The sequence below is a fragment of the Salvelinus namaycush genome, chromosome 4, assembly GCF_016432855.1.
Source record: "Salvelinus namaycush isolate Seneca chromosome 4, SaNama_1.0, whole genome shotgun sequence".
NCBI lineage: Eukaryota > Metazoa > Chordata > Actinopteri > Salmoniformes > Salmonidae > Salvelinus > Salvelinus namaycush.
The window spans coordinates 23,576,730-23,590,759 of NC_052310.1; the positions used below are offsets into that span (position 1 = coordinate 23,576,730).

The 14,030-nt window shown below is 43.5% G+C and overlaps 1 protein-coding gene across 3 annotated transcripts; it reads left to right on the plus strand.

Annotated features, from left to right (window-relative positions):
- The first annotated feature begins 363 nt into the window (after positions 1-363).
- dcakd (dephospho-CoA kinase domain containing) lies at positions 364-12,949 on the plus strand. Of its 3 annotated transcripts, none has more exons than XM_038991524.1 (5): positions 364-709; positions 1,383-1,495; positions 8,516-8,719; positions 9,023-9,110; positions 11,704-12,949. In XM_038991524.1, the coding sequence occupies exons 2-5, from the start codon at positions 1,384-1,386 to the stop codon at positions 11,987-11,989; spliced, it is 690 nt and encodes a 229-aa protein (XP_038847452.1). In that variant the 5' UTR covers positions 364-709; position 1,383; the 3' UTR covers positions 11,990-12,949. The 3 variants fall into 3 exon arrangements, with proteins under 3 accessions (XP_038847452.1, XP_038847453.1, XP_038847454.1); XM_038991525.1 differs by having other exon boundaries at positions 364-702; XM_038991526.1 differs by having other exon boundaries at positions 364-541.
- Positions 12,950-14,030: the final 1,081 nt, after the last annotated feature.

Below are 14,030 nucleotides of genomic sequence, written 5' to 3' on the forward strand. Positions count from 1 at the left end.
TTCAGAGCCTCATGAAATGACACCATATACATTCTACAGACCCTACGGAGTATTTCCTACAATACTTTTACTGCAGCACCTAGAAAAGTTTTTGCTCTATAAACCAATATGTATTCCATATACAGTGATTTGCTTTGGGGGCATTCATTTGACCTTGGAACATGTTTAAAAACCCACATTTAATTCAAATGTCACTTAAATATGAAGAAATATGAATCATTGTTAATGTTTAGACAATTATTTTTCATTTATCATGAATACATACAGGCTATTGACACTTTTCTACTATTACGTGGGGGACTTTTATTTTGAATATTTTCTCAATTCTGTGACCCGGACGTACTTTTTTAGTGCTGCTGATGAGATAGCGACCTGATGTGGTCTATCGTGGGTTAGTTATACAAATCTTTGACCTAACGTGACCAAACACTGTCAACTTTCGTCAAGCTGGGCTTATAATGCGCTGAAATCGTCGACAACGGTATGCGTAATGTCTGTGGCCGAGACGGCAGTGACTGTGCAGACTTATTGGAGCAAATAGGTATGGTTTTGAAAACGTGTTATCCAACAAGAACAAGACTAGTCAACAACTGACGTCAGCTAGCGAGCTAACGTTATAGCTAGCTGCAGTGCAGTCTCTTGGACCTGATTGCCCTAACGTTACCCCTGCATACCTTTTAATTGAAAGAAAGGACTCTTGAGGTCAGAAGTAAGTTAATCAAAAATATGTTTACTGATTAATCAGGGTTATCACAAGTTGCCACAAAGTAATAAACCCCGCCTATTTCTACAATTGATCTTAAAGTGTGATTTTTAAACCTAACCACACTGCAAACCTTATGCCTAACTACTTGTATTTGTGAGAATTATTGACATGTTGAATGCACCGAGCTGTCTGTTTGAACTACTGCCACAGCTCAGACACCCATGCATCCCCCACAAGACATGCCACCAGAGGTCTCTTCACAGTCCTCAAGAACAGACGATGGGAGGCGCACAGTACCACACGGAACTCTATGCTGATCCAAGCAGTAGAATCAGATTTTTTTTTTTAAGATAAAAATGCACCTTATAGAACAGCGGGGACTGTGAAGAGTCACAGGCGCAGGCACAGACACATGCATACACACGATAACACACATACCAAACAGACAGTACACATGGATTTTGTGTTGTAGATATGTGGTAGTAGATTAGCGGCCTGAGGGCACACTTAATGTGTTGTGAAATCTGTTGTGAATGTATTGTAAGGTTTTTAAAATGGTATAACTTTCCTCAACTTTGCTGGACCCCAGGAAGAGTAGCTGATGCCTTGGCAGCAGCTAATGGGGATCCATAATAAGTACAAATACCTACTCTGACCTATCTTCGTGTTTCTGTAGGATGTTTTTGGTGGGGTTGACGGGAGGAATCGCCTCAGGGAAGAGCACTGTGTCCTCTCTGCTGCGAGAGCTTGGCTGCCCCATTATCGATGCCGATGTGGTGGCTAGAAAAGGTACAGGCTATGGGACTAAAAGGGATTTTTCCCCCCCTCTCTCGCGCACACACACACACACACACAAACACATACAATGTTGGGTCCATTTTGACATTCCACGCTCTTGTATTTGCATTAATTTTAAAACCATGGTGCAGTTTAAAGTCATTGCAAAATTTACTTGAGCGTGCCCCAATTATTTGTATTGATCACTATGCCATGCAGAGGAGGTTGGTGGGAGGAGATATGAGTATGGGCTCATTGTAAAGACTTGAATGGAATCAATGGAATGGTATCAAACATGGAAACCACATATTTGGCTCCGTTCCATTAATGCCATTCCAGCCATTCTTTCTATACAGTGGGTATAGAAAGTCACCACCCCCTTTCAAAATGTTCACCTTTTGTTGCCTTACAGTCTGAAATGAAAACACATAAAATCTGACTTTATTTACACACAGTAACCCACAATATCCAAGTGAATTGTTTTAATACAAAAAAATCTGAAAATGAATTCAAACAGTAAAATAACATATTTGGATAAGTGAACACCACCCTGAGTTAATACTTGGTGGAACCGCCGTTTGCTTGAATTGCAGCCATGAGTCTCTTTGAATACGTTTCTACTAACTTTGTACATCTAGACTGTGCAATATTTGCCAGTTCTTCCTTGCAGAATTATTCAAGCTCAGTCAAATTGCATGGTGACCGCTCATGGACTGCACTCTTCAAGTCAGTCCACAGATTCTTGATGGGATTTAGGTTGGGGCTCTGACTAGGCCACTCAAGGACATTCACCTTCTTGTCCTTCAACCACTGTCAAATCTAATTTTATTTGTCACATACACATGGTTAGCAGATGTTAATGCGAGTGTAGCGAAATGCTTGTGCTTCTAGTTCCGACCATGCAGTAATATCTAACAAGTAATCTAACCTAACAATTTCACAATAACTACCTCATACACACAAGTGTAAAGGAATGAATAAGAATATGTACATAAAAATATATGAATGAATGATGGCCGAACGGCATAGACAAGATGCAGTAGATGGTATAGAGTACAGTATATACATATGAGATGAGTAATGTAGGGTATGTACATTATATAAATTGGCATTGTTTAAAGTGGCTAGTGATACATTTATTACATCAATTATTTTTTTTATTACAGTGGTTAGAGTTAGTGGTCAATGTTAGTGATGGCTGTTTAACAGTCTGATGGCCTTGAGATAGAAGCTGTTTTTCAGTCTCTCGGTCCCAGCTTTGATGCACCTGTACTGACCTCGCCTTCTGGATGATAGCGGGGTGAACAGGCAGTGGCTCGGGTGGTTGTTGTCCTTGATTATCTTTTTGGCCTTCCTGTGACATCGGGTGGTGTAGGTGTCCTGGAGGGCAGGTAGTTTGCCCCCGGTGATGCGTTGTGCAGACCTCACTACCCTCTGGAGAGCCTTACGGTTGTCGGCGGAGCAGTAGACGCCATACCAGGCGGTGATACAGCCTGACAGGATGCTCTCGATTGTGCATCTGTAAAAGTTTGTGAGGGTTTTTGGTGACAAGCTGAATTTCTTCAGCCTCATGAGGTTGAAAAGGCGCTGCTGCGCCTTCTTCACCACGCTGTCTGTGTGGGTGGACCATTTCAGTTTGTCCGTGATGTGTACGCTGATGAACTTAAAACTTTCCACCCTCTCCACTACTGTCCCGTCAATGTGGATAGGGGGCTGCTCTCTCTGCTGTTTCCTGAAGTCTACAATCATCTCCTTTGTTTTGTTGACTTTAAGTGTGAGGTTATTTTCCTGACACCACACTCCGAGGGCCCTCACCTCCTCCCTGTAGGCCGTCTCGTCATTGTTGGTAATCAAGCCTACCACTGTAGTGTCGTCTGCAAACTTGATGATTGAGTTGTAGGTGTGCATGGCCACGCAGTCATGGGTGAACAGGGAGTACAGGAGAGGGCTGAAAACGTACCCTTGTGGGGCCCCAGTGTTGAGGATCAGTGAAGTGGAGATGTTACCTACCCTCACCACCTGGGGGCGGCCCGTCAGAAAGTCCAGGACCCAGTTGCACAGGGCGGGGTCGAGACCCAGGGTCTCGAGCTTAATGACAAGTTTGGAGGGTAGTATGGTGTACGGTTGCTTTGGCGGTGTGCTTTGGGTCGTTGTCATGTTGAAACGTGAACCATTTTCAACTTCCTGGCAGAGGGCTGCATGTTCTCCTCAAAAATCTGTCAGTGTTTTGCACTGTCCATTTTCCCTTCTTTCCTGACAAGTGCTCCTGTCCCTGCTGAAAATAAACACCCCCACAACAGGATGCTGCCATGGACATACTTTACTGTAGACATGGTGTTCTTTGGGTGGAAAGATGTATTGGGTTTTCGCCAGACATATCTTTTTACGTTCAGCCCAAAAAGTTCAATTTTGGTCTCATCTGACCACAGCACCTTTTGCCACTTGGCCTCGGGAATCTACAATGTGCTTTTTGGCAAAGCTCAAACGAGACTTGATGTGTTTTTTTCCTTCTTTCTTTTCTTCTTGCCTCTCTGATCAGTTTCCTCCTTGCCCGGTCATCCAGTTTGGAGGGATGGCTTGATCTTTGCATGGTCTGGGTGGTGCCATTCGCCTTCCACTTCTTATTAATGGTCTTAACTGTGCTCCGAGGGATAGACAAAGCCTTTGAAATATTTTATATTCATCCCCAGACTTGTGCCTTTCCACAACTTTATCTCTTAGATCTTTTGAAATTACCTTTCCGCCCATAGTGGATTCTTTTCTTTGAATTTTTGAAAGAGGTGGTGACTTTCTATACCCGCTGTAGCTCCTCCCACCAGCCTTTTCTGATATGCCATCATGAATCTGGTCGTATTCAATCCAGACTCATTTTGAAATAACTGTCCTGTTGACATATTTTAAGGGATTCCGTCTGTTTTGAGAACACTAGGGTTGAATAGCGGGAACCGGGTTACCGAGAATTACTGAGATTTACGGCCCAAACCCACTCCCTTTTCCCGGGATAAATAACTGTGAGAAACTGATATATTACACTGAACAAAAACAAACCCAACATGTAAAGTGTTGGTCCCATGTTTCACGAGCTGAAATAAAATATCCCCGAAATGTTCCATATGCACAAAAAGCTTATTTCTCAAAAATGTTGTGCACAAATTTGTTTACATTCCTGTTAGTGAGCATTTCTCCTTTTCCCAAATAATACATCCACCTGACAGGTGTGGCATATCAATAAGCTGATTAAACAGCATGATTATTACACAGGTGCACCTTGCGCTAGGGACAATAAAAGGCCACTCTAAAATGTGCAGTTTTGTCACACAACACAATGCCACAGATATCCCAGAGAATTGAATGTTAATTTATCTACCATAAGCTGCCTCCAACGTTGTTTTAAAGAATTTGGCAGTATGTCCAACCGACATCACAACAGCAGACAATCTGTAACCACGCCATTCCAGGACCTCCACATCCGGCTTCTTCACCAGCGGAATTGTCTGAGACCTGCCACCTGGGCAGCTGATGAAACTAGGTTTGTACAACGGAATAATTTCTGCACAAACTGACAGAAACAATCTCATGGAAGCTAATCTGCCTGCTCGTTGTCCTCACCAGGGTCTGGACCTGACTGTAGTTCTGCGTCGTAACCGACTTCAGTGGGCAAATACTTGCCTTCGATGGCCACTAACACACTGGAAATTAACATTACATTCTCTGGCAACAGCACTGGTGGACATCCCTGCAGTTAATTCCAATTGCACGCTCCCTCAACTTGAGACATCTGTGGCATTGTGTTGTGTGACAACTGTTCATTTTAGAGTGGCCTTTCCTTGTCCCCAGCACAAGGTGCACCTGTGTAATCATGCTGTTTAATCAGCTTCTTGATATACCACACCTGTCAGGTGGATGGATTATCTTGGCAAAGGAGAAATGCTCACTAACAGGAATGTAAACAAATTTGTGCACCACATTTGAGAGAAATAAGCATTTTGTGCATATGGAACATTTCTGGGATCTTATTTCAGCTCATGAAACATTGGACCAGTACTTTACATGTTGCGTTTATATTGTTGTTCAGTATATATAAAATCCTACCCTACCTCTTTCAGGTAATACATTGAATGCAGTATTAGCGTTATTTATCTAATGAATGATGGGTAATGCATACGCTTCTAAATTATAGCCTCTGTCTCTTGCGCAATACGCACCTGCGCTACGCTGGCCTCTCTCCTTTAAACACTTCTTCCCACTGGGCACACACTGGTTGAACCAATGTGGAGTAGACGTTGAATTGACATCTGTGCCAAGTGGGTTAGCTCTTGGAGTCCCAGGAAAGCTAGACTAAAATATCTTGCTGGACAGTTTTTTTCTTTTCCGTTTAATAATTAGACTATTCGAAGTGGGATGCAAGCTCTTGTTTGCTGAATGTTAATTACAAGAAGAGAGAACACACGTAATGGTGGTAGACTACTGAAGTTAGGCCTATTTATTCAGACCATTACCACTCAATCTTCGTGAAAATAATTGAAAGCCGTCTGCATCTTATTCTAGTCCTATATTATTCATTATGTCATTACAATTATGAAGATAAGTAAAACGTATTTAGTTTAGCTGTTGAAAGCGAGGAAGGAATGAAGCAACAATAGAGAGAGAAAGAGGTAGGATTATTATGAAAGGTAGCCTATACAGTAAAAGTCATTTTTCAACCACTCCACAAATTTCTTGTTAACAAACTATAGTTTTGGCAAGTCGGTTAGGACATCTACTTTGTGCATGACACAAGTCATTTTTCCAACAATTGTTTACAGACAGATTATTTCACTTATAATTCACTGTATCACAATTCCAGTGGGTCAGAAGTTTACATACACTAAGTTGACTGTGCCTTTAAACAGCTTGGAAAATTCCAGAAAATTATGTCATGGCTTTAGAAGCTTCTGATAGGCTAATTGACATCATTTGAGTCAGTTGGAGGTGTACCTGTGGATGTATTTCAAGGCCTACCTTCAAACTCAGTGCATCTTTGCTTGACATCATGGGAAAATCAAAAGAAATAAGCCAAGACCTCAGAAAAAAAATTGTGGACCTCCACAAGTCTGGTTCATCCTTGGGAGCAATTTCCAAACGCCTGAAGGTACCACATTCATCTGTACAAACAATAGTACGCAAGTATAAACACCAACGGATCACACAGCCGTCATACCGCTCAGGAAGGAGATGCGTTCTGTCTCCTAGAGATGAACGTATTTTGGTGCGAAAAGTGCAAATCAATCCCAGAACAACAGCAACGGACCTTGTGGAGACGCTGGAGGAAACAGGTACAAAAGTATCTATATCCACAGTAAAACGAGTCCTATATCGACATAACCTGAAAGGCCGCTCAACAAGGAAGAAGCCACTGCTCCAAAACCGCCATAAAAAAGCCAGACTACGCTTTGCAACTACACATGAGGACAAACATTGTACTTTTTGGAGAAATGTCCTCTGGTCTGATGAAACAAAAATAGAACTGTTTGGCCATAATGACCATCGTTAAGTTTGGAGGAAAAAGGTGGAGACTTCCCAACCGATCACCATCCCAACCGTGAAGCACGGGGGTGGCAGCATCATGTTGTCGGGGTGCTTTGCTGCAGGATGGACTGGTGCACTTCACAAAATAGATGGCATCATGAGGTAGGATAATTATGTGGATATATTGAAGCAACATCTCAAGACATCAGTCAGAAAGTTAAAGCTTGGTCGCAAATGGGTCTTCCAAATGGACAATGACCCCAAACATATTTCCAAAGTTGTGGCAAAATGGCTTAAGGACAACAAAGTCAAGGTATTGGAGTGGCCATCACAAAGCCCTGATCTCAATCCTATAGAAAATTTGTGGGCAGAACGTGTGCGAGCAAGGAGGCGTACAAACCTGACTCAGTTACTCCAGCTCTGTCAGGAGGAATGGGCCAAAATTCACCCAACTTATTGTGGGAAGCTTGTGGAAGGCTACCTGAAACGTTTGACCCAAGTTAAACAATTTAAATGCAATGCTACCAAATACTAATTGAGTGCATGTAAACTTCTGACCCACTGGGAATGTGATGAAAGAAATAAAAGCTGAAATAAATATTTCTCTCTACTATTATTCTGACATTTCACATTCTTAAAATAAAGTGGTGATCCTAACTGACCTAAAACAGGGAATTTTTACTAGGATTAAATGTCAGGAACTGTGAAAAACTGAGTTTAAATGTATTTGGCTAAGGTGTATGTAAACTTCCGACTTCAACTGTAGTATATGCTTAAAATAAGCTCTATTATAAATATTTAAATCAAAATCGCTAGCCTTTGTAGGCTGCATGTCCTGCACCAGCATCACATGGTTTGAACGCGGTGTGTAATTCCAGTCCATGTAATACAGCATAATACAGTCCACACTCAAAAAGATTAGCTTACTGGATGGAGCTTGTTTCATTCATTTACCCAAGAGAGCATAACTACGTCTATGGGCTTTTATGTTCTTCTGTCGTGCATAATGTGCTGTAGTCTATTTATCATGTAAATCATTGGTTAACGGCGAAATCGCTTGGGCTTTTTTAGGCATGGGCTCATAAAATATCCTTAATGTATGGGTCATCAGGCTCAGGTATCATCAGGCTTGAATTTTCTTGCCGTTAAAAGCTCTAATCAAATCCAGACATATTTATATGCTTTAGATTGAGACTTCCTGTTTTGGCGGGAAATACTGGGGTACCCAGAGAAAAATAGTTAAATCTTGGGATGGAACAACTATTCAACCCTAGACAACACAGGCGTCTTTATATTGGATGGCTGTGAGAAAGCCGCGACAAGGGTCGTCGTGTTCATTAGGCACCAAATAGGGGGAAGAATGTGACTGAAACAGAGAGGTACTACATGGACTTGTCAATTAAGAAATGCTAATTTTTGTTTTCCCGACACAAATGTTTGAGGACACATTCTGTTGCATGCCTTAATGAACATGAACCATGTCTTTAATCAGGCTAACCTAACCGTGTCCTGTGTCTTTGCCAGTGGTGGAGCCCCACAGTCCGGCCTACTGCCGGATCGTGAAGCACTTTGGCCCCGAGATCCTGCTGGAAAATGGGGAGATCGACCGGCAGAAGCTGGGTGAGCTCATCTTCGCCAGCGAGGACAAGCGGCGCCTGCTTAACTCCATCACCCACCCCGAGATCCACAAGGCAATGCTCAAACAGATCGTCGTCTTCTTCCTCCGAGGTTAGCTAACTAAGAAAAAAATACAATTACAACAGTATGTTTTTTTTGTTTGTTTTTTGGGGTGGTCTTCCGGTCTACAGTAAATGTATAATATATTGTAAAGCCACTGAATTACATATGTCATAATAATCAAATGAAAAAGTGTAAGGAATTCTTAATGGGACATATGGAGATTAAACCATGGAATACCTAACATTGTAACTTTCCATAGAGGGTGGATTGGTAGGAGCCACAGTACAGTAGAGCAGTCCACGGCTCTGGTGTGAGGGCTCTATTGTAGTGCTACTGCTCTTTCCCCTCCAGGTTATCGCTACGTGGTGCTAGATGTGCCCCTGCTCTTCGAGACGCGGCGTCTAACCCGTTTCCTCAACCACACTGTGGTGGTGTACTGGTAAGACCAACTACAGCTCTCCGACCTTTCATTTCTAAAAGTTTGAACCTGCTTTAAGATTTCAACCTAAAATATGATGTACTCTAGCTTGGAAAATAAACGTGACAATATCTGTTTGCTTGCTACCTTAGGACTGTTTTCCTCAAGAAATAGGTTCTGCCTCATGTTGACTTTCCTTCCCATGATACTTTGAGTTTCGTGATACTGAGTAACATGACAACTATTGCAGCACAGCGCTTTGGGGTAGTGCGCCGTGCTCAGAATTCAGGTAAATTGAATGCTGACCTTGCGCTGCACACGACCAACCGGCACCTTATAGCTTTCCTAAACCTAGACCAGAGATAAGTTCAACAAGGGCAAGTACTGTTTCCAAGAGACCATTTCCAAAGAGACCATTGTCAAACAGAACTTAACCAGAACGTGGTCACCATGACCTCAGAATATTCTATTTTAATGTTCTAAGACACGTTTCGTGAGAACGTTGCAAGAACATTTCTGTGTCCAGTTTTCCAAGGGTTATGAGAATATTCCGTCAAAGAATGTTCCATGGATACAGTTCTTGCAGCCTTCCAATGAAACGTGTCTAGAACATTAATATAGAATATTCTGAGGTCATGGTGATCACGTTCTGGGTAAGTTCTGTTTAATATTTAGGGAATATTCTCCTAACTCTAATGCCAGAACTTGCTAAATAGGTTTCAGGAGGTGTTTGCTAACATACTTAGAATGTTCCCCTAACTAACTGAAAACTGAACACTCAAACATCTGGGGAACATTATGGGTCAAATAAAATGTTATTTGTCACATCCGCCTAATACAACAGGTGTAGACCATGAAATGCTTACTTACAAGCCCTTAACAAACAGTGCAGAGTGAGAAAATATTTTATAAATAAACTGAAGTAAAATAACAATAATGAGGCTATATACAGGGGGTACCAGTACCGAGTCAATGTACGGGTTACTGGGCCATACGCACTACCCTCTGTAGCGCCTTGCGGTCGGATGCCGAGCATTTTCCATACCAGGTGGTGATGCAACCAGTCAGGATGCTCTCGATGGTGCAGCTGTAGAACTTTTTGAGGATCTGGCGACCCATTTCGGCTCTTTTCAGTCTCCTGAGGGGGAATAGGCGTTGTCGTGACATCTTCAAAACTATCTTGGTGTGTTTGGACCATGATAGTTTGTTGGTACATATGAGATGAGTAATGTAGGGTATGTAAACATTATATAAATTGGCATTGTTTAAAGTGGCTAGTGATACATTTATTACATCAATTTTTTTATTATTACAGTGGTTAGAGTTGAGTCAGTATGTTGGCAGCAGCCACTCAATGTTAGTGATGGCTGTTTAACAGTCTGATGGCCTTGAGATAGAAGCTATTTGTCAGTCTCTCGGTCCCAGCTTTGATGCACCTGTACTGACTTCGCCTTCTGGATGGTAGCGGTGTGAACAGGCCGTGGCTCGGGTGGTTGATGTCCTTGATGATCTATTTGGCCTTCCTGTGACATCGGGTGCTGTTGGTGTCCTGGACGGCAGGCAGTGTGCCCCCTCTGGAGAGCCCTAAGGTTGCAGGCGGTTCAGTTGCCGTACCAGGCGGTGATACAACCCGACGGGATGATCTCAATTGTGCATCTGTAAAAGTTTGTGAGGGTTTTAGGGGCCAAGCCAAATTTATTCAGCCTCCTGAGGTTGAAGAGGTACTGTTGCGCCTTCATCACCACACTGTCTGTTGGTGGACATTTTCAGATTGTCAGTGATGTGTATGCCAAGAAACTTGAACCTCTCCTCCTTCTCCACTGCGGTCCCGTCGATGTGGATAGAGGCGTGCTCCCTCTACTGTCGCCTATAGTCCATGATCAGCTCCTTCGTTTTGTTGCCGTTGAGGGAGAGTTTTTTTTCCCCTTTCACCACTCCGCCAGGGCCCTCACCACCTCCCTGTAGGCTGTCTCGTCATTGTTGGTAATCAGGTCTACTACTGTTGTGTCGTCTGCAACCTTGATGATTGAATTGGAGGCTTGCGTGGCCACGCAGTCATTGGTGAACAGGGAGTACAGGAGGGGTCTGAGCACGCACCCTTGTGGGGCCCCTGTGTTGAAGATCAGCGAAGTGGAGGTGTTGTTTCCAACAACGGTCCATTATAAATCGTAATCTGGGTCAGGTGGGCATACTTGTAAAGCTTGTTCTATTGCTAACATTACTAGCTAAATTATGAAATACTATTATAGAGTCAGGCTTTCACAAGGAAATTCACAGAAGCAGATCGTAATTTTGTTGGCCATAAAACTGAGTCATGAGTGCATTGTATGACATCAAATCAGTATTTATTATATTCCTCAAGTCTCATTTTTGTAATTTACAGCATTTCCCTCACCCAGAGAACAAAAAAATTGCCAACGTTGCCCAATTAGCTGGAGGGATGGGTGCAACTTATTCTCCTGCAGTGCTCAAGTTTAGAACGGCTGTCAGTCAAAACCCTCTGATGTCATGTATATCATGTTACTGTACAGCCACTGCATTCCAATTTAGGCGCTTATCATTGTCAAAATCTGCCAGTGTAAAGGGTTAAGCATGTTCTCTTTTCCTGATCCAGTGACCCGGCCACCCAGCTGTCACGCCTCATGAACCGGGACGGGCTGACCCAGGAGCAGGCGGAGCAGCGTGTGGCCGCCCAGATGCCCCTAAACGAGAAGCGGGGATTGGCCAGTCACGTGGTGGAAAACTCGGGCAGCCGCGAGGACACCCAGCGCCAGGTGCTGCGGCTGCACACCAAGCTCGAGGACTCTATGGAGTTCCTGCTGGCCAGGGCCATCGCCATAGCGACCGCTGCCGGTCTGGGCGGACTACTTCTATACGCCGCCAAATTGCTGCCGTCTTAGCGAATGGAGAGAGAGTTTGACGAGAGTCGTCTTCCTATGGCAATGCAGTGTTGAATTGTGATTGAGACTACGGCACTTTGAACTTAAGCCATAGCACATAACCGACCTTTGGACCACTGGGCCCAGCACGTGTGGTGAGAGGTCCAATGGTTGGTTATGTGTTATGGCTTGAGTTGAAAGTTCGCAAGCAGTTTGTACTTAGAAAGTGGTCAAGTAACGTGAGATGTTTTCTTGTGTAAATTCCTTGTTGCTCTTTGAATGCTACAGGAAACAGTGAACACCTAGGTTTCCTTGGTTTGCATTTTAAAAGCCAAGAAGTTATTTGGGGAAATATTTTTGGAGTCACTAGATTGCTTTTTTTTAAGCAAATATCTTTTCTGTATGAGATATCTGGACAGAATAGTTCAGCATGGGCTGAGAAGCAATGCTGGTGGTGTAAGAATGTTTTTAGCTCATTGTGCCGATTTGTTTTACATTTTAAAGGGATAGTTCACTAAAATGTACCTTTAGTGAGTGGTCTATGGACCTGGAGAGTCAGCGACCGAAGATTTTGATTTCTTAAAATGAAATGTTATTGGTTGTGTACACAGTTTAACAAGTGCTATAGTGGGTGCGGCGATATGCTTATGTTCTTATCGATCAGTGCAGTAAATTTCAACAAGCACACAATAATCGCAAATGTATTTTTTAAATGTTTTATGTAGTACAACAGTGGATGTATAAATAGTATGTAAATGTTATTAAAGTGACCAGTGGTCATTGACTATGTAGTAGTCCTTAAGGTGCAGGCTAGAGTAGCCGGTGGTGGCCAGCTAGTGGTAGTGACTGAGGGGCAGTGTAGGGTAGTGGGCAGATGGCACAGTACTGGGTGGAGGCCGTCTAGTGGTGGCTATTTAACAGTCTGATGGCCTGGGGATATAAGCTGTTTATCAGTCTCTCGGTCCCAGCTTTGATGTACTGTCTCTTCTAGATGGTAGCGGGGTGAACAGAGCCGTGGCTCGGGTGGCTGAGGTCCTTGATGATGATCTTGGCCTTCCTGTGACACCGGGTGCTGTAGATATCCTGGAGGGCAGGCAGTGTGCCCCCGATGGTGCGTTGGGCTGACCGTACCACCCTCTAGAGTGCCCTGCTGTTGCGGACGGTACAATTGCCATACCAGGCGGTAATACTGTCTGACAGGATGCTCTCAAGGGTGCATCTGTAGACATTTGTGAGGGACTTAGGGGTTGAAGAGGCGCTATTGCGCCTTCTTCACCACATTGTTGGTGTGAAGGGATCATTTCAGGTCTCTGTCAATTTGGATGGGGTTGTGCTCTCTCTGCTGTCTCCTGTAGTCCACGATCAGCTCCTTCGTTTTGTTGATGTTGAGGAAGAGGTATGGTCAGATTTCCCCAAAGGGAGGTCAGGGCCATGTAGCCATCCCGGAAGGGAGAGTAGCAATGAACAAGAAATTTCGCACCATGAGTAGCAAATATGTTGATAGCATTTTGGTAGTGTGTTCCTCAAATTTTCTTTATTAAAGTCCCCAGCTACAATAAATGTGCCTTCAGGATATGTGGTTTCTTGAGCGCCGTCGCAGTGTCGGCTTGTGAGGGAATGTATATGGCAGTGACTATAACCGAAGACAATTATCTTGGGAGGTAATGTGGTCGGCATTTGATGGAGGTATTCCAGATCGGGAGAACCAAAGGACTTGAGTTCCTGTACGTTACCCAATAACACCATGAGTTGTTTGTCATGAGACATGCTCCTTACCTTTGTGTTTCCTGGATAGTTCTTTGTTCCTGCCCACACAATGAACGGAGGACCACGCTGGTTCTATGGACGGGGACAATGTATCCGGAGAGAGCCACAATTCTGTAAAGCAGAATATGTCTCTGTCTGGAAGATCCTTGCCCTGAGCTCATCTATTTTATTGTCCCCGCTTCTCCTCCTTCGGCGGTTGTTTTGGAGTATCACCCGGGATGAATGGAGTTGCCTCGGGCAGTTTAAACAAAGGGTCCAGGAAGCTGAATTTATGGTGAGTGACCGCCAATCTAAT